This window comes from Phodopus roborovskii, unplaced genomic scaffold (genome assembly GCF_943737965.1).
Source record: "Phodopus roborovskii unplaced genomic scaffold, PHOROB, whole genome shotgun sequence".
In the NCBI taxonomy this organism is placed as follows: Eukaryota; Metazoa; Chordata; class Mammalia; order Rodentia; family Cricetidae; genus Phodopus; species Phodopus roborovskii.
Genome location: NW_026126547.1, coordinates 660,806 through 686,372, shown reverse-complemented (window position 1 = coordinate 686,372; position 25,567 = coordinate 660,806). Strand labels below are relative to the sequence as shown.

The 25,567-nt window shown below is 48.4% G+C and overlaps 1 protein-coding gene across 14 annotated transcripts in view; it reads left to right on the top strand.

Moving 5' to 3' along the window:
- Positions 1-688: 688 nt before the first annotated feature.
- The window catches only part of Camk2b (calcium/calmodulin dependent protein kinase II beta), an 89,010-nt gene continuing 64,131 nt past the window's right edge, over positions 689-25,567 (top strand). For 3 of the 14 annotated variants that reach the window (XM_051200533.1, XM_051200532.1, XM_051200528.1), the window contains exon 1: positions 689-975. In XM_051200533.1, coding sequence (XP_051056490.1) covers positions 911-975 — 65 coding nt within the window. In that variant the 5' untranslated portion in view covers positions 689-910. The remainder of the gene's footprint in view (positions 976-25,567) is intronic. The other 11 variants (XM_051200535.1, XM_051200534.1, XM_051200530.1 and 8 more) reach the window with 7 other exon arrangements.

Sequence of the window (25,567 nt, the reverse complement as noted above, 5' to 3'; positions counted from 1 at the left end):
GGCTTCAAGGACCCCCATCTGGACTCCAAATGTTCACCCCAGGACAGAAGACACCTTAGTCACCAATTCCAGGAGAAGCAGAGAAGAGGCTTAGGACCACTGCGAGCAAGCCCCATCCTCTCTCTCATCCCATTCTGCCTAAGAGACGACTCATAGGCAGCTCTGCCAGGCCAGGCAGGAGGGGTCTGGCAGCATCTTGTGGGGGTATGGGTAATGGAGGATCCCATTGGAGGGCGATACACGACCCTTTCCAAGTAGGGTGCAGTTTCCTCTTGCTGTTTAGAGGAAGTGGGCTGTTGGGGGAGAAGAGTCTGGGTTCACTGTTCAACTGCAGTAGCTTAAGAGCCGGCCCAGTGGCTTGTCCGTGCAGGGCTCGAGCCTAGAGGGGCAGACGCAGTGCGTGGGCACCGCGTGGTGCAGCCCATGTGCTGGGACAGGGCGCGGGCACGGGTGGGATTGCTTGGTGCGGGCGCAGTGCGGGTACCAGCGCGGGCGCGACGTGTGTGCGAATGGAGCCGCGGTGCGGGTGTAGGGTGCGGGCGCAGTGCGCGTGCAGGCGCGGGCGCTAGTGCAGGTACAAGGCGCGTGTGCGGTGCGTGTGCGGGTGCAGGCGTGTGTAGGGTGCGGGTAAGGCGCGTGCAAGGGGTGGCGGGCGGGGCGGGCGCGGCGGCGACAGCGGTGCCCGCGCCTCTGCGCGCGTAGGTGTGCGGCGCGCTCCTGGCGGGGACAGAGCGAGCAGATCTCGCGTGCGCTCGCCGCCCGGCGCAGCCCAGCCCGGCCCCCGCCCGGCGCCGCGAGCCGAGGTGTCTCCCGCGCCCGCGCCCGTGTCGCCGCCGTGCCCGCGAGCGGGAGCCGGAGTCGCCGCCGCCCGAGCGCAGCCGAGCGCACGCCGAGCCCGATCGCCGCCGCCATGGCCACCACGGTGACCTGCACCCGTTTCACCGACGAGTACCAGCTATACGAGGATATTGGCAAGTAAGAGCCTCGGCGTGCTCCGGCTGTCCGCAGACCCCTGGGAGCGGGGACCCCATCGCAGCCAGCTCCGCGCGCACTGCGGCCCCGCGCGCCCCCGGCTCCCTCGGGCTGCGGGCCCAGGCTCACTGCCCCGTGCCGTCCGGACCCCCAAGCCTTGGGTTTCGGGTCCCCGTTGCCCCACCGCAGCGCGTACAGCTCTGCCCCATGCCATAGCTTGATGGGGACCGAGACTCGGGGATCTGGACTCGGCGTGGCGGGGGCGGCAGCAGGTGTCCCCCGAGCGCCGGGCAGACGTGACGCATTTGGCGGCGGGGAGGTCAGAGACAAGCGGCACGCGGGGGCGGCTGCCAGGCCTAGAGTGCCCGAGGGGTCGGCCATGGCCCCAGGGGGTCGTCCCCGGTGTGGGCGAGCTGTCCTCACCCCCACCCGAGCGGCGGGCGGCAGCTGTGGCGGACCGCTCCGCGCCTGCTCCTCGCGTGGCCCCATCTGCTCTGGGGGAGCAGCGTGGGAGCAGCTTCTGCCTTGGGTCCCTTGGGGAATCTGGATTCTGGAGGATTCCCCCCCCCCCCAGATTCTTCTGGAAACAAGAATTTGGAGGGGGTGGACGAGGTCAGGGAGCCAGGATCAGGCCATGGGGTGGGGGTTAGCGAATGAAGCCAGGAACCAGTTGGGCCTCTGATTTCAGGGTCATCGAGGCAGACAGGATGGCTTCTGAACCGTTTTATTTTATTTATTTTATTGTATTTTCTCCTGTGATGGGAGGGCTGGGGAAGGGACCCTGAAGGCGTATTTCGGGTAGGGCCTCATGGGGAACAGGTGCCCTGGCACCAAGAGGCTGCCCCGCAGCATGAGCAATATGGGGAAGAAGCTATGGTTTAAAGCTTCCCAACCTGCCTTTGCCCCTGGGATCGCCGCAACACCAAAGCCCCCCAGGTGCGTCGTGTCAGGCCTGGAGCTTCCTTCAGTGATTTAAGGTGACTGCAGGGACATCCTTAGGTACTAGCTGCATAACTCCGGAGCTGGGTCCTTCTTCCCACTCCCTCTCCCCTCCCCCATCCCTCCTGCACCGTGGGGGCGCTGGCGAGATTTCCTCTTACACATCCAGCCGCAAATCCTTTTTTTCCCCCCTTTACTAAAAAAGCGTCTGAAAGCTGTGGTGGGCGAGGGACGCTGATCATTGATAATTGTGGAGTGCCCAGCTGGAGGAGTGTGGGGGTGTGTGCATTCCCCACTTCTAACTGCACGTGCCCAGAGGATTTGGGTCAGGCCTGGTGGGGGGGGGGGGTTCGGAGCCAAGTGGAGTGGCAGGAGGAAGCCTTTGCTGGATTGCAAGGACCTAGGCTGGGAAACCTGAATAGCCACTCCAGCACCCCTTCTTCTGTTCCTGTGGTTCCTGTCATACTCGGAGTGATGGAAGAAGCTTCCAGTAGCCGGTGGGGGCTGTGCTCTGAGAGGAAGAGGTGATGGGCTGGGAGTCCTCAGGTGAGACAGCTTCAAGGTTGGGGGGCAGCCCTTCAGACCTCCTTGATGCTTTGAAGAGGACTCTTCCCAGCTAGCTGCCCATCTCCTCCACAGCTGTGTCTTGTGCTGCCAGGGCAGGTGGCAATAGTCAAAACGGAGCAGTGGGAAGTATCTTCTTCCTAGGGAACCTTCTTGTCACCTTCTCCTGTGTGCCTGGGAGCCTGTATCCCTCCCTGGGCCTCTTGGTATCTTCGGAGCAGTCCATGTCAAGAGACCATAACCTCCAGATCACCTAGCTGGTCTGCTTTTGCACGTTGGTGCAAGCTGTCCTGCCTGTGCTGAACAGCAGCATAAGGTGACCGCTCCCACCCCTGCTGGGGAGTTGGAGCTGAAGGGTGACATTTGCAGTAGACACAGGTGAGATCTGGGACTGCCAGCTCTTCCCTAGGTACAAAGAATGAGCGCCTCACCCAAGTGAGACACCACACAGGTGCCAGGGTCAGACCCCCAAGCTGGGTGTGGAAGGGCCAGCTAGTCAGTCAGGAGTGATCAGCTCAGCCTGCATTCCTTTGTGGAGACTGCTGGATGCCAGACCCCAGGGATGGGCAAAGAGAGTGAGGAAGGGGATGGTACCCTCAGGATAAACAGTGGGACCAGCCCCCACCCCACCCCCACCCCCAGGAGCCATGTTGGCTAGTTGTTGACACCGCCTGCCTGAGGCACAGTTGCCACTGTTTCACAGCCCCAGGTAGAAACATCCAAGTTTATTTAAAGCTGTAGCTTCTGGCTTCCAGTCAGGAGATGCTGAGTCCCCTGCTTGGCCAAAGGGTTGGTCCCAGGCCCACAGCTGCTCTTGGTTGTCTGGTGGCAGCTCTGGGCTTTCCCCTCCCTTCCTGGCTGTCTTGGATCTAGATCTCTCCTTCCTCAGGCCTGGGCAGCAGGTGGGCTGGCAGAGGGGAATAGCTTCTGGGGTCCAGTGTGTGTCTTTCTTTGCAGCTAGTTCTGGGATGTAGAGGACATGAACCCAGGGTCCCAGAGCAAGCACAGTGCAAAGTGGGAAAGTCCTTAGGCCACATGGACTAAGAACCCTTAGGGTTCTTTAAATTATGTTCTTATTGGATGTGTTTTAAAAATTCAGAAACCCTAGAGACAATAAATATTGGTGTCTCTTTTACCCAGAACTGGAAAATTCTTCATTGTTTTGTCTTAAAGTCCTGTCTTAAAATTATAGCAAGTAGTGTAATGCACGTACATACTAAATACCCCATTTTCTTCTGTCTGGGCTCAAGCACTTCCATTCTTCGCTGCATTCATTCGTACAGATACAAGGACCCCCATCAGCCCATGACCCTTCCCACTTTCCTTATAACTTTATGTAAAGATCCAGAACTTGTTCTCTCAGCCAGGGTTGTTCTGCTAACATATGTGGTTCTGTGGCCGTGGCTGCCACGTGGTATGCGCACCATGTATCAACTGCTGTGCTCCTCACAGAAATCAAGTTTGTCTCCTGTTCCTTCTGGCTCGTCACATGACCAACCCTGTGCACACGGTTTCAGGGGCAAGCTGGAGAGTTGCTTTTGGTGTTTGCCCCTGGTGGTAGGGTTCCTGGTGAGGCTTTACCACACCCTGCCATGCCCACCTCCCTGGCTACGAGTTCTGGATTAATGTGTGTGAATTTTCTATTTTTAGAGGGTGACTGTTTTATTAAAATATAGGTGGTCTCCCTGGAGAAAAGCACTTCATAAGTTTTGGATATAATTCAGGGGATCATGGACACTCCTACTTTGGGGGAGAGGTCATGGGGGTCTCAGCCTACAGCTTAATTCCTATTTAATGGTATTTTTATTGCAGCATCTATGGTTACTCACTTTCTTGCCAAGCCTGGGCTGTGGAGACAACCCTTGACCATTCTTGGCCTCACTCCTATAGGCCCAGGACTGACCTTAATGTGTCCTTGACTCCATCTCCGGCCCCCAGTCAGGCTGGGGTGTGTGAGCACTGTCTGCTGTCGATGATTCTTCTGACCTGCTCTGGACCGCTGGGTGGCCTGCTGGGCACTTAATAAACTTAGGACATCCAGGGCAGCTCAGCTCTGGACGCTACCTTGTTCTAGGATTGGGTACAAGAGGAATCTTGTGCTTCCTGTTGTGGTCGCTTTCTCTCTCTTGCGCTGGAAGACCCTTTCTGCCTCAGGGCCTTTGCTAGGGCTGCCCCCCCCCCCCCCGTCTGCCTGTCCCCAGAGCACCTACACTGCTCTTCTGTGTTGTCTTGTGAACCCTGGGCCTGGACTACATTCACGTGAAAGCAGGGGCTGAGTCTTGGGTTTGGCCAGAGTGGGTTTCCCATCATCTGAGGGGAAGGGGTAATTGGACCTCTGGCCTTTGCCTAATGGCTTGCTCTCCAGAAGGAGCCCTGGTCTTGATTCTCTAATATAGGGTAATTTAAAAAGAAATCGCACATGCTGGCTTTGCTGGCAAGATGCGCATTAAGGTGACGCTAGTTTAGTTACTATTTAATGGTATTTTTATACCATAACCTACTTTGCTGGGAGCTAAGAATACATCTGCATGCCTGCTGCCGGACTCTGCTCCTGCGACAGTCGCGAGCGCTTCACTGGTGTTTATTATATTAACATGCTGGATCTGTGGAACAGGCACTGTGGTCATTCCTAGTTTACAGGGAGAGATTGAGGGACACAGAGAAATCCCATTTACATCAAGGGGTTTGCTCTCGTGTGTTTTGGTTTGGTTTGGTTGGGTTTTTTCATTTTTGGTTTTTTGAGGGCAGGGGTTTTCTGTATTGTTTTGGAGGCTGTCCTGTAACTAGCTCTGTAGACCAGGCTGGTCTCAAACTCACAGAGATCCACCTGCCTCTGCCTCCCAGTGCTGGGATTAAAGGTGTGTGCCACCACAGCCCAGCAAGGGTTTGCTCTCAAATCTAGTTCTGCTGGTCAGAGCTGACAAAGCCACTGCTTTGTGCTTTGGAAGTGTTATTGGTCACCTGGCAGACCCTTGGCTAGCTTGTGGTCCCCCCAGACCCCAGACTCCTAAGGACCATGCCTGTCTTCCAGCCAGTAGCTTGTCACGATATCTTTGTGCATTTCCAGACCCAGGGCCCTGTCCCCTTTTCCTTTGTGAAAATGTCACTTCTTTTTATCACCGCTCCCTGACAACCAACATTCTGACCCCATTTGAGACCAGCAGGACTTAGAATTTTATTTTATTTTATTCGTTAAACAAACTGGGTAATATAGTCTTGTTATGAAAAAAAATAATACAAAAATAAATGCAGTGAAATGTGATCCTTTCCTTTACCCCTCCCCGCCCCAAACCAGGACTGTTAGCATAAGGTTATGTGTGTATGTACTGCTGTAGTTCATGCATGTCTGTATCGTGTGTGATTTGGAAACAGGCAGACTCCCTATGTAAGTGGCTGTATGATTTGTTTACCCTGACACGTCTCTATAGCAACTCCTCATGTCAGCAAGTCAGCCCAGTGCTCCAATGTTCATGTGTGTGCAGGAAGATATGGAGGCCAGAAATGAGGTATCTTCCTCGGTCATTTTCTACCCTAACCTTGATACAGCCTCGGGACCCTCCTGTCTCCCCTCCCCCAGCACTGGGATTAAGGTGTATATGACCAGACCCAACTTTCCCCCTGGGTTCTGGGGAGCTGATATCAGGTCCTCATGCCTGCATGGCAAGCACTTGACTTACTGCCTGAGCCATCTCCTGAGCACCTTCATGTTAGAAAGTCTTTCCAATGGGCACAAACTGCGCCTCTTTAAAAGAGAGATGGGTGTGCATCCATCAGCTATCTTTTTAAACCCAGTTTGGCATCAGTCCTCTGATATGTGATGGAGAATGAAAGAACCCTATATTTGAAGTCAGAATTGTTCTTTAGCAACATGGGATGGTGCTTGAAGGAGGGGCTACGTGCTCTGGATAGCTTTGGGCTCTGATAGGTCAATGCTCTCGTGGATGCTTGTCAAAGTTGAGGTCATTGGTACTAAGGGGGATGGAGTCCCAGGTCTCCCTTGAATGGGCCAAAGTATATATTCTTTCTTTCTGAGACTTCCCCAAAGTGGAGGGCAGGAAGATTAAGAGTCCGCATTGAGCCACCCTGGAACTCAGCAAGTAATTCATTTAGTAGGAAGGACGGAATGGAGAACCAAGTGCGACTTCTTCCCCTAGGAGAACCTCCTTCAACTTTTATCTCCTGGTCCAGCAAGATCTGTGGCCTTTCTGGAAACTTAAATATAGTCCTAAAACTAACCCCACTCTTCTAGTCCTCCTACAAACAAGAAATCTGGTTAGTTCTTTGTAAGGCATCTGGTTTGTTCCCCTCTCTGAGACAGGCTCTCATGTAGCCAGACTGGCCTTGAGCTGCAGCTGGTCTGGAATTCTTGATCCCCCCCCATCTCCACCTCCTGAGCACTGGGGTTACAGGCTTGAGCCACCATGCCCAGCTTTGTAAGGCATCTCTTACAGCCGAAGCCACTTTGTTAGTGGTGAGACAGAATGCATTATGTATCAACTTGGTTTTTCCAAGCATTATCATATGGGCATAGTACATGCAAGCATACATTTTATGCATATGAAAATCTGAATTTGTTGACAATGAAAACATCTTATTCTGTCAGAGGTGGTGTTACCAGCTGTCTTAACTTGGGATGGCTTTTGTCTACTGGGTTAGAGTCACAAACTTGATCAGGGCTCAGCTGCTCTTGGACAGGATGTTTTAGCATTGGCATAATGATCCTAAAATAACGAAATTATGATTCTTTGTCAAGCCAGATACACATTTCTGTTGAATTCTAGAATGGATTGGTAAGAGCCAGGCAGTGATTTAAGATTGTGTTATAGGAAAGATCAAGGTCCACATTTGCACAGGGGTGTACTTTGAAACCCTCAGACAATGTCTTCCTGTTTTGTGAGCAGTGCCTTAAGTCTAGAGTGGAGAGGTGGGCCCTCCTCTTGGGAAGGTGCCAGCTATTATGGTGTGATGATATTTACATTGTCAGTGCCTTTTTCAGCAAGGAGCCAACATATTCACTGGCCTAGGACCATGCCTTGCACATAGTAGGTGTTCAGCAGTGGCTCAGCAATGCCGTGAGCTGCTTCCCAGAACCACAGCAGGGCAACTCGCACTCAGGGCAGGTGAAGGTCCTCAGGTACCCAGATGGCCAGTCTAAGTGGTCTGCTGATGTTGCCACTTGGAGAGGTGTATCCATGGGCCTCCAGCCCTCACACACCAGCCCAGTGGCTAGCCTGTAGGACATTTGCATCCTTCTACTATCTTGTAATGGAATGTTCCCCATTATTTCTTGCACATTAAGGTACTTTGATGTTCAGAGTCTGAAGGGCTTGATCCAGATCATTTGTTGAGAACTTGGGGTACAGTAGAAGCAAGGCCTGCTGAAGAAGACGACCAGGACAGTGGCTCTCCACCATTGGCAGTGTTTAAGCTTCAGCCAGGCCACCTCATCAGAGGAGGGGAGAGATGCCAGGAGTTTTGATAACTTCCCAGGTGGCCCTGGTCCCCTTGGTTCTTTGAAAGCCTCTCTAACTGCATTTGGAATTTTCCTTTGTTTTCTGTTAATGCATAATAACATGAATCCTTCCCTGTACACACTGTCTAGAATGGCATTGTCTAGAAGAAAGAAAATGTGGTCATCTGGGGAAGCTACAAGTGTGATTTAGAATTTTCTAGTACTTAAAAAAAACAAAAGAGAAACTGTAAATGAATTTTAACAATTCATTTACATATATTCTCAAATATATTTCAACATGTAGTTAATGAAGAATTATTACATATTTTGCATTCTCTTTTCTACTGTGACTTCGAAACCTGATGTGACTATACACACACAGCATGTGTGTCAGCTTGGGCCAGCCACAGTTCAGGTTCTGGTGTTAGCTTGATGGCAGTAGCTGTCAGACTGGCAGGTTTTTGTTGTTGTTGTTTCTTTTGAGGGTGGTAGTTACAGTTTGCTCCTGACTTCTCCCCCACCCCCATAGACTTGTTCATTCATTGTACAAATCTGATTGCATGTTCACCATCTGCCAGGATTCTTCTGGCTGCTTGGGAAATAATAGTGAGCAAAGCAGTCAAGGGTGCCTGCCTCCTGCTAGTAGGGAGACACAGGAAAAAGACATAGAGCTAAACAAACCACCTGCTAGGGCAACAAGTGATGGGCACCTCATGGAATCCAGGAGCATCAGGTAGGAGGAAGGGCTGCATCTATAAAAAGGTAGTATGGCCAAGAAAAAAGTAATGATAGGCTCTAATTGGATCTGGAAGGACAGACATGACATTGCTACCATCCTAACAGAAAGGGTTATACAGAAATATTATGAACAGTTGTGTGCCAAAGGCTAGATAGATAACCCAGGTGAAAAGACACAGTCTCCTGGCTCAAGACAAAATGGAAAATCAGAGTAGATCTATATTGGAGATTGTATTAGTGATTCATCATAGCCTCCATAGTCGGCTTCCCAACTTCTTGAAGTCCGTAAAAACACTAGACTATGTTAGTGTTCCTACGTTAGTTAGGCACTCATGTTAGATGGAAACTACAGATGAGTATCCTTTACAAATATAAATGCAACTTCTAAGCAAATTAATAATGCTAACCTATCAACGCACGAATAGACTATACCATATGACAATGTGACAAGTAGGACTTTTCCCAGAAATGACAAATGCTGGTTTAACGTTCAAAGAGAAATCTCTATTAGATGGTGTTGAGAGAATAAAAAGAAATGCTGTGACCATTCCACCAATGGATGCAGAGAAAGCATTTTTGTTAGCTACTTAAATTTTTTTTGTGTATGTTGTGTGCAGTAGTGTGTATGTGTACATGTACATGTGCACATGTGTACACGGTGTGGTATGCATAGATTCACATATCTGTTGGGGTCAGAGGCTGATATCAGATACCTTCTTTGGTTGCCAATCATCTTAATTTTGGGGACAGGGTCTCTCACTGGGTCTAGAGCTCATGCCTTTCTGAACTGACTGGCCAGTGAGCTCTAGGAATCCTCTGGTCTCTGCTCCCCCCCCCCTCTATCCCAGAACTAGGGTTATGGACACACAGCCTCACCCAGCTTTTAAGTGGGTGCTTGAGATCTGACCTCAGGTCCTTATGCTTGCACGGTAGGCCCTTTTACTAAGTCACCCTCTGGCCCCTGGAACAAAATGCCTGGCAGAAGTGAGGTAAACAAGGGAGGACTGATCTTGACTCACGGTTCCAGGGGAATTTCAGTCCATCCTGTGGGGCTGGTGTGTATGGGGGACACAGAGTCACTGTGAGCCCGAAGCAGAGTCCCCATCTGCACAGGACCCAGAAGCAGAGCCAGGAGCAGCTCTGGGCTCTCACTTTCCATGGCCTGCCCCTAGTGCCTCACTTCTGTCAACCGGGTGCCCCAGTGCCACCAGCTGCGGCCAGGTCCTTAATGCGTGAAACTGTATGCCGAATGCAAAATGTGCATTCAGGCCGTATCCCAAATTTGACAAAATCGTATACTCTTTCTTAATTTAAAAACAAACAAACAAAAAAAAAAAACATTGCAAACTGGAGCAGAAGGAAACTTCTTTAACTTGATAGAAGGTATTTATAAAAACCCACAGTGACACAGTGACATCACCATTTTTCATAGATCACAGTGATGACATTCTTGCCAGGGATATTTGCATAAGAAAAAAATAATAATCAGATCAGAAAAGTGTAGGTAAAACTGGTTGCGGATGATGGATCTTGCACAAGATTTCAAGAAATCCATTAGATACCATTAGAGAAAAAAAAAAAAAAAAACCAAAAATAACAACTAGTTTCAGGATAAGGATAGAAAAATCCATCATAATTCTCCATACTAGCAAAACCAATTCCATGTACAATAACATCTAAAGGAATAAAATATAGTGCTAAGTTGAGTTGAGGGTAAGGTCAAGTGGTGCCTAAGGCCCTGGGGTCAAGGCCCACTACCACAAAAAAAAAAAAAAAAAAAAGTACAAAAGAAGAATTTGTACACGGAAAACTTTAAACCATGTTGAGAGCATGCAAAGACCAAAACAAATGGAAGGGATCCTCCTGGCCATGGGTCAGCAGGCTTGCCTCCTTTCCATTCCTGAAACACAATACCCAAAGGCTGGGTAGGAGAGTGACTTCAGCTCAGTTCTTCAGAGCTTGCAGTGCATGGCCCAGGCCTGTTTGCTTCTGGGCTCATGCATGGTGGGCGCATCTGTTGGAACAAAGGGCTTTACCTCAGTGCACCCAGAAGGCAGAAAGTGGGCACAAGAAGCAGAAAAGCTTTTCCAGCCCTCCCACCCCTGTGACCCACTTCATCCAAGTAGACCCCTCCTCCTACCTTCTCCCGCCTCCCAGGGGTGTGTTCACAAGAGCCTCACAATTCATCAGGTCTCCAAAGCCTGCCAGCTGCACCCAAGCCTTTCCAGGGTCCTTCACAGAAGACTGCAGATTCAAACCACAGCAAGACTGTTCACATTTAACCACAGTGCATTTTTGTTGTTGTTGTTGTTGTTGTTTTGTTTTTTGTTTCTTCAAGACAGGGTCTCACTTTGTAGCCCTAACTATCCTGGAATTCACTCTGTAGACCAGGCTGGCCTTCAGATCACAGAAATCCATCTGCCTCTGCCACTGCCTCCTGAGTACTGGGAATAAAGACATGCTCCACTATACCCAGCTAAACCATAGTTTCAATATAATACTTGAAAGAGTCTAGGGTCCTTCCTTTTGCCAGACTTGACAAATTTGTCCTAAAATTTACATGGGAATTTGAGGGATCCAGAATAGCCAAAATGGTTGGTTGGTGGTAGCACCTACCTTTAAACCCAGCATTTGGGAGGCAGAGGGAGGTGTATCTCTGCAAGTTCAAGGCCAGCCTGGTCTACAGAGCGAGTTCCAGGACAGCCAGGGACACACAGAGAAACCATTTCTCAAAACAGAGTAGCCAAAACAATTTTACGAAAAAAACAAAACAAAACAAAACAAAACAAAAAAAATTCAAGATACAGGTAAGAGCAATCAGGACATTGTAGCATTGGCAGAAAGATAATGCAGTGATAGACAGTGAGTCCTCTGAATTGAATGCTTGGAATAAATCTGCCTTTATGCTCAATTTTTGTTTGTTTGTTTTGTTTTTGCTGGTGCTTCGAATCACAGGACCTTGCGAATTCAAATCAAGCACTGTGTTATCTCTCTGCTTATCAGCTGATGCTCGACAAGGACACCCAGGCAGCTCAGTGGAGGAAGAATACAGCACATTCAACAAAGGGACGATTGGGTCATTGTTCATGGGACATGTCTATAAATTCCATAGCTGACAAGACTGAGGCATGAGGGCTGTGAGCCCAGGACACACATAGCAAGACTGTGTTCCAACACAAAGGAACAAAGTCAAACAGTATCCAAATGCAAAAGAAATGAAGTTGAAGCTGACACTATACAAAATGATCTCAAGATGGATCGTAGATTAAAATGCAGGAGATGAAACCATAAAGAGTTTAGATGTAAATGGAGTGAGTCTGTGTGGCCTTGAAGTAGGCAATGGTTACCTGGGTGTGACACTAAAATATAAGCAACAAAAGACAAACAGGTGAATTGGACTCACCAACATTGAAACTTCTGTGTCCCAGAGGATATGAACAAAGAAGACAGCTGTAGGATGGAGAACTGTATGTAAGAGTTTGTGTTCAGAATACTTAAGAGCTCTCACTGCAGCAAAATAAATAACCCAGTCTTTAAAATGGCCAGAGCGGGCCTGCTCAGTTGATGAAATATGCTTGCCTTGCAAGAACGAGGAAATGAGGTTATCCCCAGAACCCATGTTTTTAAAAATACATACAGCTCTGCAGAGACAGGTGGTTCTCTGGGACTCACCGGCCAGGCAGCCATCATGGTGAGCTCCATACCAAAAAAAAAAAAAAAAAAAAAAAAAAGATGGCACCTGAGGGGGCTCCGAGTTTTCCTTTGGCTTCCACATGCACACACACTCTTGACACACAGGTGGCCTGAAGGCCTATCTCTCACCCAGGGTCCTGAAAGGCAGCCGGTACCCTCTGGCTCTGGTCCGAATCTCACCAATCCTCAGTTGAGGTGGGAAGAAAGGGTGTGGAATGACCCCCCCCCCCATGGCGTAGAACTCGGAGTGATGAAGTGTGAAACTTAGATCACAGTAATGGATGCCCACCATGTGAATAACTGGGTGACTTGTTATATGAATTACATCGCAAGAGGCCCCGGGCCTCCCTTAGTATGCAGGCTTCCCAGAAGAGAAATGTGGAAGGGCCAGCTCCGGCAAGCCAGCTTCTGCTGTCAAGCCTTCACAAACCACTCAGTGAGAAGGCTCTGTTGTCACCAGAGCACCTGACAGGTGCCTGGTGACCGTGTCTCTAAACTTAGCCGTTCCTTGGGCCTCTGCCTAATGTGAGCGCAGACTGGAGCTCAGGCCCGAGGCAGGGCAGGGTCAGGTTCCCACTGGGTGAGAAGCATCTAGGACCTGAGATCTCCCCGGGACAGAGCCAGGAGCTGCAAGAGCTTGAGCAGAAAATGAAAACTCATGCCACACTCTTCCTTTCTGGGGACAGGAGAGGGGTGAGGACAAGCCTGCCAGGTTCCATTTGCTTCCAGAACTACCCTCCTTGAAGGTTCTACTTCCAGGGATCCAGATGATGCCGCCGTGGCTTCACCTTATTCTCCCTGTTTCATTGTATTGTCCCATTTACTACTCCAGTGTGAGCTGGCACTCCGTGTCCTTGTAACCTCAGTATCCACCTTTCTTTCTTGGAGTCTTGGTCCGCAGGACAGCAGTACACCTTGGTGAGCCTCCCCGGACGCACGTGGCTGCTCAGAAAGTCGACTGAACACCAGTGAGATATGGCCCAGAGCCAGTGGGCACTGGCTGCTTTTCAGAGCCCTGGAAGGGTGGCAGGATGGGAGGTCCCCATGGGCTGCATGCCTGATCAGTGAGAAAGGGATGTCTCAAGGCCACCATGGGATATGCGCCTGGTTCCTGGGTCTCATTCGGTTCCCTAGAAATGAATGTAGCTCAGCCTGTGTGCTTTCTTGCAGAGATAAAGACCCCACCAATCCACGGCCCTCTGTCTTTTCCTTTCCTCATCATCTTGTCACAACAGCCTCCAGATTCATGGTTTTGGTGCCCCCCCCAATTCCTCTGCAGGCTTAGGCTATTTATTTATTTATTTGTTTGTTTGTTTAGAGACAGAGTTTCTCTGTATTGCTTTGGAGCCTGTCCTGGAACTAGCTCTGTAGACCAGGCTAGCCTCAAACTCACAGAGATCCATCTGCCTTTGTCTCCCAAGTGCTGGGATTAAAGGTGTGCGCCGCCAACGCCCGGCTATTTGCGCCAGGCTCATCTTATCTTTACACTGATTCACACTCATGTTTGCCAGTGGCAGACATGATGGATATCTTGTTTATTGGGAGGAAACTCTGTCTCTTTCTCTGTGGCAAGGTACCTTCCAAGGCGCTAGAGCTGGGGAGGGGCAGAGGCTGCCTGCTGTGTGGGGTTTCAAGGGCCTATGTGCAAAGCTTATCCCACCACCCCCCATCCCCATTAACTTTTAGTTCACTGTGTACTGCCTGGAACCATTGGCCCCCTCCCCCACCCCCACATCAAAACTTTAGTATTTGTCACCAGAGGTTAAGGTTTGATTGGTCACACAGTATTGTAGGGGTTTTTTAAGACCCGTATTTTAAGATTTGGGGGTGTAGCTCAGTGGTAGTTGATTTTTTGATGTGTGAGGTCCTGGATTCCTTCCCATCTCCACACAACCAAAACAGAGCTTCGTAATGACAGTGTTTCAAGTGCCCGCTTATTTCAGTTTTCTTTAAAAGTTTTTATTTCATTGATTTTTAATGTTTTTATTTAATTATTAATTTTATTTATTTATGTGTGTTTTGCCTGTGTATATGTCTGTGCACCACTTGTGTGTGCAGGGGTTGCAGAAGAGGACATTGGATCCCCAGAACTGGAGTTACGGACAGCTGTGAGCTGCCTTGTGGGTGCTGGGAATCAAATCCAGGTCCTCTGGAAGAGCGGCCGATGCTCTTAATCACTGAGCCACTCCATCCCTATTTCATTATTTCTTAAAGATTTCCAGAGACACAGCCACATATACCACTGGAACATTTCTTTTCTTCCTGTGGTAAAAAATACACATGAAACTTAGCATCCTGATCGCTCACAGATACGCTTCAGTAGCATCAGCAACACTCACTGCTGTGTGACAATTACGCCGTTTACAATGCTTGTCCACATCCCCACCCCTCCCTTGAATGCTAACTTCCTGTCCTCCAACAGTCCTGACAATCTCCGTTCTACCTCCTACCTCTGAAGTTACTCTCCTAAGTACAGAAAGTCATCTCACTCACCCAGTGTCTGCCGGGGTCACTCACCTGGGAGCATGTGTTGGAACCTCTCTCCTGAGTCTGTTCCATGGCCAGAGTGGACACATTTTTTTCATCCGTTCACCCATCAGTGGACGCCTGGGGTTCATGCACCATGTGAATGACACAGCTTTGAATGTCAAATGTGTAAAGGATGTTTTTATGGACATGATGTGTGTTCCCTTCTGCTGGGCATGTGCTATGAACTGCTGGTCTGTTTGGCCTTGGGCTGCCTTGCATCTTTGGGTTTCAGTCTCCCACCTGTATACCAGGGGCAGAGCATCCCTTGGAGCCCTCTGTCATTTCTGTGGACACCCAGTTCTTGCAAATGAGACTTATTGCTGAGCTTCCTTGCAGGATGGGCTGGTACCTTGCCATTGACACAGACGCAGATCTGTATGCAATGTAGATTCCTTAAGAATAAAACAATAAGCAGGATGGTGGTGGCACATGCCTTTAATACCAGTACTTGGGAGGTAGAGATGGCAGTACCTTTGTGAGTATGAGGCCAGCCTGGTCTACAAAGCAGGTTCCAGAACAGCCAGAGCTGTTTGTTGCGCAGAGAAACTCTGTCTCAAAAACAAAACAAGAAAGGTGAAATCAGATTGATTTGAAGTGTAACAGATACCTAATCCTGAGAAACTTTAAATGATACACGGCTTGCAGGGGAGAGGGATGGAGTTGTTGCGCTCTGAGTTGGGAAGCTGTGTGTTCTTAGTGTAGCTGCTGCTCAGATAGTGTCCAGCGCTCTTGAGATACCCTCCTCATACTAGGAATGGCATATCTCCTCTCCTGTCCTCTATGGGCTAACATGGCCTTGGCTGTCACTCTGTTCAAAGGTAATTTCAGACCCTCTGGGGTTTGATGCAATTCTGGTCTCTGCATGGTGACTTCCCTGATGTCCCTTCCTGGGCATAGTGACCAGAAGCCTCTGCCAGGAGGATGTGGCAGGCTCTGAGTGAGGTCTTTGAAGGTGCTGCCGGTGGCCTGTGGGAGTTGCCTCTGGGCTGCTTCTCCACCAACTCACAATTTGGGACAGTTTCTTCCTCCTTGGCACACATGCAGATGCTTGTGTCCCACAGATGTCTCAATGTCACAGGCTGCTATCCAAGGTGACCCCATGCTGGTATGCTATAAAGCCACAGAGGGGAGACTGAAGTTGTCGAGCTGGGCCAGAAAGTCATCATCATTACAGACTGTGTCTGCATCCTTGTCCTGACCCTGTCTGTGCTGTCAGCCTGGGACTAGATGACACCTCTGCATTTGGAGATGTCTTGTGTTCATTCAGGGTCTTCTACACATTGTATGATGGAGCCAGGGCTCAAACATCTGGGACAGGCCCCGAGGGTGCAGTACAACTCCCAGATCCTTAGAGCTTAGGTTCTGGGCTAACTTAGTACAGTGACTTTGAAGTTGTCTGTGCCAAGCCAGTAGCCTAGCCTTGACCTGAGAGCCCTCCTCCAGCTGGGCAGCCTGCTCAAAGGAGGACTCCTTATGGTTGTAATAAGACCCCCTCTTTCAGAGCTGGTGTGGTGCCTGGCTGCTCTTTGCGACAGCGCCTGGTGCTAAGCTGGCTCTTTGAGGATCTTGTGGTAGTAGTGGGTGCCTGGCATGCCAAGCAGACAGGGATCTAGGCTGAGGATGTGAGCCATCCTTTGCAGAGGACCATCAATAACCAAGTGTCCTCCGTGCCTGCTGCACCTTTCTGGGCCTGTCCAGTCTGGCAGGCAACAAGGACAGATCAGCATGGACAGATGCCTGGGAGAGATGGCCACTCAGTTCCCGACTTCACAGCGGGGAGTGTTGAGAGATTGGAACTGTGCTGCATGTCCAGGCCTGTTGCTAGGCAAAATGCCTTCTGTAGGCATCACACAGATGGTCTGGGTGTTGATGGTCACCTTGTTTTCTGCACAGCTTTAGGACTGAACTTTGTGACACAGGCCATGTCTGGGGCCCCCACTGCCCTTTCTTTGTATTCTTCTCCCACATTTGTCCCCTCTAGGCAAAACGGGGTGACCTTGTCCTGCCCCAAGCATCCCAAGGTAGGCACCGGGGAAGAGCCCGAGGATGTAGAGAATCACCAGCGTTCCTGGCATGGCAGTGGCAGGTGGTGAGGGTTATAGATGTGAGGGGCGCAGGGGTTTGGTCCACAGCACATGGAGAGATTCCAGCCCTCCTCTAAAGACTGTCCCTTTATGCCTGCTGACTCCTGGATGGTCCCTGCTGTTTCTAGGGTTAGAGTCAGCATCCCCTGATAAGCAGAGATGGCTGCGCATTTGGACTCTTGAGACACAGAGAAGATACGGTTCTGTCCTCAAGGTGCCCACCCTAATGTTTTGGGGACAGAAGAATGTGCTTTGTACCAAATGAAGAGGTGGTTTCCCTCACACAAAGAAGACCTTTGGAGTCAATAAGAAAATAGCCAGAACCCCAACTGATAAATGGATGAAGCAGGCAGTGTACACAATATAAGTAAGGGTTTGTGTTTGTAAAACTAAGAAATGAAACGGGAGCCAGCTTCTGTCAGGGTTCCACGTCCTCAGTAATCTGTGTGATGATAAGTCATCTTGACCAGGCTCAGGCTCAGCTCCCTGTGGATGAGGACCCAGGCTCAGGCTCAGTGAATCTGTGTGGATGACCCGGTAAGGCTCAGGTCCCTGTGGATGGGACCCAGGCTCAGGCTCAGCTCCCTGTGGATGAGGACCCAGGCTCAGGCTCAGCTCCCTGTGGATGAGGACCCAGGCTCAGGCTCAGCTCCCTGTGGATGAGGACCCAGGCTCAGGCTCAGCTCCCTGTGGATGAGGACCCAGGCTCAGGCTCAGCTCCCTGTGGATGAGGACCCAGGCTCAGGCTCAGGTCCCTGTGGATGAGGACCCAGGCTCAGGCTCAGCTCCCTGTGGATGAGGACCCAGGCTCAGGCTCAGCTCCCTGTGGATGAGGACCCAGGCTCAAGCCTGTAAGCACCAAGCCTGGGGGTGGGTCGGCCTTCAATGTCACTAAAGGCCTCTTGATGTGGGCAGTTAGGGAATGTCAAAGATGTGGCTGCCTCTAGCGCAGAAGGCCAGACAGTGCTAACAATATGGGGGCTCCAACACTGAGCCCCACTACCCTCCTCCCTCTGCTCACATCCTCTCCTTGAAGCTCCCCTCTCCCCTCTCCCCTGCCTGCTCCCCCCACTCCTGCCTACAGCCGCCTCCTTCTGCAGAGCAGTGTGCATATGCGTGTGTGTGTGTGGTAGGAGTGTCACAGTCAAGACCTCAGCCAGGTGTTCAGTGTAAGGCATGCCTTGTCACACTCTGTCCCCCAGGACCCTGAAATATCATCTCCGAATGCTGTGTGGATTCTTGCCACTCGAGTGCTAATACTTCCCAGTGCGGTCCTGTAGCTGGCACTTCTGTGCTTGCTTTAAAATCCTTCTCTGTCTCTCTATCCTAGAAAAATATTTTTGTCTCTTTATAATTTCATTTCGAGGCAGGCTCTTACTACGTAGCCCATGCTGGCCTGAAACTCAGATATTTCCTATCTTCTCCAGCCCAGGAAAGAAAACAAAAAGTGTTTTTGTTGTTGTTGCCAGTGATGCTTTGTTTTATTCAACAGGCTTAATTTTTAGAGTAATTTTATGCTTACCAGGGACAGAAAGCATGGGGCTCACCTACGTTCCGTCTCCACCCCTGTATTAGTAACTTTTCTCACTGCTGTGACCACATACTGACAAGAAATTTACAGAGGGAAGGCTTTGTTTGGGTTCCTGGTTTAAGGGGAGAGCCTTACCTGTTCCAGGAAGGCGTGGTGGCAGGAGCTCCAGCAGCCGGTCACATGGCATCCAGTCAGGAAACAGAAGACCATCCCAAGACACCCTGGAGTCTCACAGCCAACTCAGAGCCTTTGCAGGCCCCACCTGGGGACGAAGCGGTCAAACCCGTGAGCCCATGAGGGCATTTCATATTCTAACCATGACACCTACTCACCCTGTATTAGTCTTCTCTCTTTATATGTGAATGTGTGTTTTGCCTGTATTTATGTAAGCACTACATGTATGCTGGGCCCCTGGAGTTGGAGTTACAGGAGGTTGTAAGCCTCTGAATGTGGGTGCTGGGAACCAGACTCTGGTCCTACATAAGAGCAGTGTGGGCTCTTCGATGCTAAGCCATCTCGTCAGCCCCTGATTCATCATTTTTAACTAAAGTTCACAGTTGACATTAGCGGCCACCTTGTACATTCTTTGGGTTTGGACAAAGGTGTAGTGTAATGACAAGTATCCATCATTGTAGTAAACATATAGTGTCACCACCCTAAGTGCCCTCTAGGCTGTCTGTCTCCATTCCTGTCATTGTCCCCTAAACCTTGGCAACTTCTAACTTTTTTTTTTTAACCATCCCTGAATCCTTTTCCGGATGTCAGGACACTGGGACCACAGAGGGTGTAGCTTTTCAGACAGAGTTCTTTCATTTGGTGTCCACATCAGGCTCCTCCATGTCGCTCCATGATTTGATGCTCACCTGTCTTTAGCTAACATTCCCTTGTCTTCATGAACCACTGTTTATGTATGTGTTCCCCATGGAGGGACAACTTGGTGATTTGTAAGCATTGGCAGTTTGACTAGAACTGCTTCCATTGTCTGTGTCCAGGATCTATAACTTCAAAACAAGTTAGAGCACATCATAATTGCTGGCTGGGTGGCAGGCTAGTTTTAATGATGTAGGAAACCAGCAAGCTGCCCTCCAAAATGGCAAGGCCTTTAATCCCAGCACTCAGGAAGTAGAGACAGGTGGACCCTCTTGAGTTCAAGGCCTGCCTGGCCTACAGAGTAAGTTCCAGGCGAGCCAGAACTGCTGTCTTAAAATAAAGAAGAAGATAGTCCATGTCTAGATTCCATTTTCCATCTGGATGTCCACGTGTTTCAGTGCCGTGGTTGACAAGACCCTCCTTTCTTCACAGGGTCTCCAGAGACCTGGAGCTGTGTTCTTTCCTTTCAATGTTGCGTTGGCTGTTCTATATCTTTTTCTTTCCCACATCGCTTTAGAGTAAGTTTGTCTGTATCCACAAAAATATCTTGTTGGGCTTATCTTTCATCTGTAGATGAAGCTAAGAAGACCCGAGTTCACAAACTGAGTCAAACTATCCAAGATGGTTCAGCATCCCTCAGTTTCATCTTCCATTTTTTAAAATCCAAATTTCATCTTTTTCCCTATTAGATCTTGTGCATATTTTGCCAGAGATCTGCCCACTTACTTCACTTTTTGTGGTGCTGACGTAAATGCAATTATATTTTAGGTTTCAAATTCCAGTTGCTTCTGAGACAGCAGTTGATTTTTAAATATCAACCTAATAACCTCCAGCCATTCTGCACCACCTGTGATGAGGGTCTTGTTGGTCAGAGGCAGTTTCTATGTAGATGCGTCATTTCTAAGCAAAGATGGTCATATTTTCCCCTCTCCACCACTATGGTCCTTATTTCCTTTTCTTTGTCTTACTTGCATTAGCTGGGACTTTCCAGTATGATGGTGGGTCATAGTGGGAAAGGAGACATCTTGTGGGTTGGTGTCTAGATGTAAGTATGATAGAAACTGTAGGTCTTTGTCAATTCATTTTTATCAAGTTGTGGAGACTCTACTGTATTCCTAGTTTGCTGAGGGTGAATGTGTGTGTTGTAATGAGTGTTAGATTTTATTAAATGCTCTTTTTTTTGCTATCTGTATGGTCATATGATTTTTCATCGTTAATTTGTTGATGGCATGATTATATTGATTTTTTGAATATGAGCCAGCCTTGTGTACCAAGGATGAGTCCCACTGGGTTCTAAGGATTTTTGCATCTAGTGTATGAAAGATCTCCACCACAGATTTCCTTCCTGCAGTCTTCACTCAGGTATTAGTGAGACCAGCTGGATAAAATGGGTAAAGTATTCCTTTTGCTTTTATTTTCTGGAAGAGAATTGGTAAACCTTCCTTTCATTTGCTTATTTTATTTTTGAGACAGAGTCTCATTATAGAGCTGTGGCTGGATTGGAACCCAGCTTGGCTGGTTAGGTTGGTCATGAACTCACAGAGATCCACCTGCCTCTGCCTCCCAAGTGCTGGGATTAAAGGTATGTGCTACTATGTCCAATTTGTTACACGTTCTTAAATGTCTGATAGAATTTACATTAGAGCATGGTTCTTTCTGCTTGGGAAAGCTGTTGGTTACTCACTCCATTTCTCTGAGAGATCTAGACCTGGTCAGAGTACCTCTCTCTCTCTCTGGATTTGTTTTTAGAGACTTCCTGTGGAGCCCACACTCGTCTTGAGCTTGAGATTCTTCTTGCCTTAGCCTCCCAAGTGCCAGGGCCTCAGATATGTGCTAACATTTTGATGGATTGTGTCTTTCCAGGAGTTGGTCCATCTCATCTAAGTTTATCAAGCTGTGGCCATAGGGCTGTCCACACCGTCTGCACCCTTCCTTCCTGTGGGCTCGGTGTGATGGTCCTGCCCCCATTTCTGTGGGTGCTGTGTCCTCTGTGTCCATCACACTCCTGCATCCTGTCCTTTCTCCACCTCATCTGGATCTCACACTCTAATGTCTCTAATGTGACCAGCAGTTTCTCACTGGCATTGATCTTTTCAAAGCTCTTGGCTTTGTTGATTTTCTGTATTGATTTCTTGTCTTCAGTTTCACTGATTTCTGCTCTAGTTTTTAGGTTTCTTCTGCTTGATTCCAATTTCGTTCTCTCTCCTCCATGTTTATTTTTATTTATTTATTTCTATGTGTATTGCCTATATGTGTGCATGTGCAACACACGAGTGCCTGATGGCCATAGCAATTAGAGGAGGGTGGTTTCAGATACCCTGGAACTGGAGTTAGGGATGGCTGAGCATCACAGTGTGGGTTCTTGAAATCGAACCTGGGTCCTCTGCAAGAGGAGTCGGTGCTCTAAACCACTGAGCCATCTCCCCAGCCCCACTTTCTTATCTCATTTCTTGAGGAGAGGCTCAGGTTACCGATTTTAGATATTTTTCTTTTCTAAGTATGTGCATCTATGATATGAAATTTCTTCTGCATTTGGCAGTTTTTAATAAGGTCTACTTTCATTTTTGTCAAAATATCTTTACATTTTTTCCTTCAGCCCTTTTCTTTGATCCTTATAAAATTTAGAAACATGGCATTTAATAACCGTGTATAAGGGTTTTTCAAGCTTCCTGTTGTTTATTCTAGTTTGACTCTGTCACAGCCCAAACGCATACTTTGATTTCTGTTCTTTTAAACTCAAGGTGTGTTTGTGGCCCAGCATGGGATCCATCTCAGTGAACACTCCATGTGAAGAGTCTGCTGTTGCTGGATGCGGTGGTCTATCTCTAGACCTCCTTCCTGTCCAGATGAGTAATGGTGCCTGATTTTCTGCCTGCTATATCTTTCCATTTCTGTGTGTATGGGTGTGTGCACATACATATGTTCATGCGTGTGCAGGCACACATCCATGTGTGTGTGAGCCAGAGGACAACTTCAGGTGTTTGCCCCTAAGGTGCTACCCAGTCTCCCACTGACTTGAAATTTGACCAGTAGGCGATGCCGGCTGGCCAGCAAACCCAGGAGTCCGCCCATCCTCAGCCCCAAGGCTGTGGTTATGAGTGAGTGCCACCACTCCCAGCACTTTTTATGTGGGCTTTGGAGTTCAGACCCAGGTTTTTCTGTTTGGGTGGCAGCCATCGTCCCAGCCCCTGGCTCTGTCCTATTCTGATCCAGACGTTCGCAACATCAGTTGTGGTTGTAGGCCTGTCTAATTCTTCTCGATTCCCGCAGTTCCGGTCTTGTGTCCACACTTGGCTGTTGGGTGCGCCCATGTCTTGAAAAATGGCTCCATCCCTGTGCAATGGCCCATTCGTGCCTCACAGTTTCCCTCACTCTGAGCTGACCCTTGCCTGAAGCTAATGTGGCTACTCAAGCTTCCTTTTAGGGACTGTATCTTTCTCCGTCTATTTTTAAAAATTGTGGCCAAATATACATTACATAAAATTTACCATTTGAACTATCTAAAACATGTTCGTAGGCTTGTGCATAAACCTTTGATTGTTTATACACGTCACATGAACTATTTTTTTAATTTTTAAAGAGCTTTATTTAGAGTACTACTTTCATTTACAGATGAAAATTTACCTCAAGATTGTATGCATAATAAGGAAGTGGCAGAGTCAAGAAATGGACGAAGGAATAAATAATTATTAAAAAATGTCAGTTGTACGTGATTGACCCTGTATACTATTTTCTCTAATTTACATATCAGTGCATTTATTTATATTGCAATATGACTAATCAAAAAGCTTCTTGTATTTTATTTTGTGTCTGTCACAAAATTTTAACCATTGAAGGTCAGAGTCCAGTCACCCTAAGTACACCCACATTGTTTGTGTGACGTTTTCATCTGTTCCAGGTGAAACTGCACCCGTTTGATTGACAGCAACCCTCCAGGCCCCTTTCCCTCCAGGCCCCTTTCCATCACTGCTGTTATCTACTTTCTCTCTATGGACTTGCCTATCCAAGGCACCTGTAGAGGGGAACCCTGCAATGTTCGTCATCTGGGGCTGTTTGTTTCACTTAGTGAATATCTTTAAAGTGTGTGGGTATTGTAGTGTGTGTCAGAGTTTCTCCTTACTGAGGCTGAGTAACACCCCCCCCTCCCCCGTGTGGGCCTGTGTGGGCATGTGCTGCCCTTTGTTCAGCCATGCTCCTTCAGTGGGTGTGTGATTGCTTCTGCCTTAGGGGATTGTGACCGAGGCTGCTGTGAGTGTGACATACATGGATCTGTTTTAGTCCCTGCTCTCAATGCTCTCACTTCACCTGGAATTGCCGGGTCATATGTTGATCCTGTGTTTAAGTGTGTTGAGGAACCACAGGCTGTATTACCATTTTCTACCCTCATCATTGATGCCAAAGCTCCAAGGCCTCTGCCTCCCCTCCCCACAGCCCTTGCGTACAGTTTTAAAGGTTTTTGTTTTACTTGTTTGTTGTTGTTATTTGTTGTTGTAATGAAAGTGGTCATCCTAATGAAGGGTAAGTGTCTGTGGCTACTGGATGCCAATGCCGGCGCCTCTCAGTGTCCTTATCGACTGACTGTCTTCTTTGGAGAAATGTCCTCTCAAGCACTTTGTTTGATTTTAGAATTGTGCTTTTGGGGTTTGTTGTTGACTTTAGGAATTTTTCTGCTTAGCTCTTATAGGATATATGAATTGCAAACATTTTCTCTGATATTGTAGATTGTCTTTCCACTGTCTTGGTAGTGTCTCTGTCCATATCTCTGTCTGTGTCTGTGTGTCCATGTCTGTGTGAGTGTGTGTCCATGAATGAGTGTGTGTGTGTATGTCCGTGTATGAGTGTGTGTGTGAGTGTGTGTGTGTCCATGTGTGAGTGTGTCCATTGTGTCCGTGCATCAGCGTCAGTGTGTGTGTCTGTGTGTGTGAGTGTGTGTCCGTGTGTGAGTGTTCATGTGTGAGTGTGTCCATGTGTGTGTCTGTGTGTGTGTGTCCGTGTGTGAGTGTGTGTATGTTCATGTGTGTGTGAGTATGTCCGTGTTTGAGTGTGTGTCCGTGTGAGTGTGTATGTGTATGTCCATGTGTAAGTGTGTGTGTGTCCATGTGTGAGTATGTGTGTGTGTCTATGTGTGATTGTGTGTGAGTGTGTCCGTGTGTCTGTGTGTGTGTGAGTGTGTGTCCGTGTGTCAGTGTGTGTGTGTATATGTCCGTGTATGTGTGTGTGTCCATGTGTGAGTGTGTGTGTGTGAGTGTGTGTGTGTATGTCCGTGTCCGTGTGTGTGTCCGTGTGTGTGTGAGTGTGTCCGTGTGTGAGTGTGTGTGTGTGTATGTCCGTGTATGTGTGTGTATCCATGTGTGAGTGTGTGTGTGAGGTGTGTGTGTGATATGTTTAGCTCTGCTTCATGCATGCTAGGCTTCCCTGAGTCACATCCCATTCCTGATAGTTTGCTCTGATACTCGCAGAGTTTTGTATTTTTGTGAACCAGTTTATGGTTCTTGTTGCTTGCCCTTTGGCATCACATCTAAGAGACCATTGGCACATGTAATGTCGTGAAGATTTCCATCTATGTTTTATTCTAAGTGTGTTTTAAAATGGATCTCTTAAGTTTTAGGCTTTGGTCCATTTTGAGCTGATTCTTATTTATGGTAGATAATAAGGCCCAACTTTGTTCTTTTGTGTGGGGTTATTCAGTTTTCCCAGCACCATTTGTTGACAAGACTGTCCATTCTATAGTGAATGGTTTTAGCATCGTTATTGCAAATTGGTGGGCCATATTTCATCCCACGTGTCTGCATATCTATTTGCGTTTCTGTATGTCTATTCTTACACCAGCACCATCTCCCTTTCATTACCTTGGCTTTGTAATAATGAGTTCTGAAATCAGGAAATGTACGTTTTTAATTGTTCAGTGTATCAGTAATCGTTTTTGTCATGGTCCTTTAGAGTTTGCAGTATCCATTTACAGCTGATCGTTGTCCACACTCAGCACTGCCCTGATTCTCAGGTGACAACATTGTGCATTGCCTTGTGGGCTTCACTGTGTGGCTTGCTGTCACTCATCCATTAGCTCTAATCAGCGAATACATTGCTGTTGCTATTGTTAAGGAGAAATAAAGTGTTCTTAAACTGGAGTTGTTCACCAGTAAAGTTGTCTATTAAGAAACATTAAAATTTTCAAAAAGAAAAAAATAGGTCAGA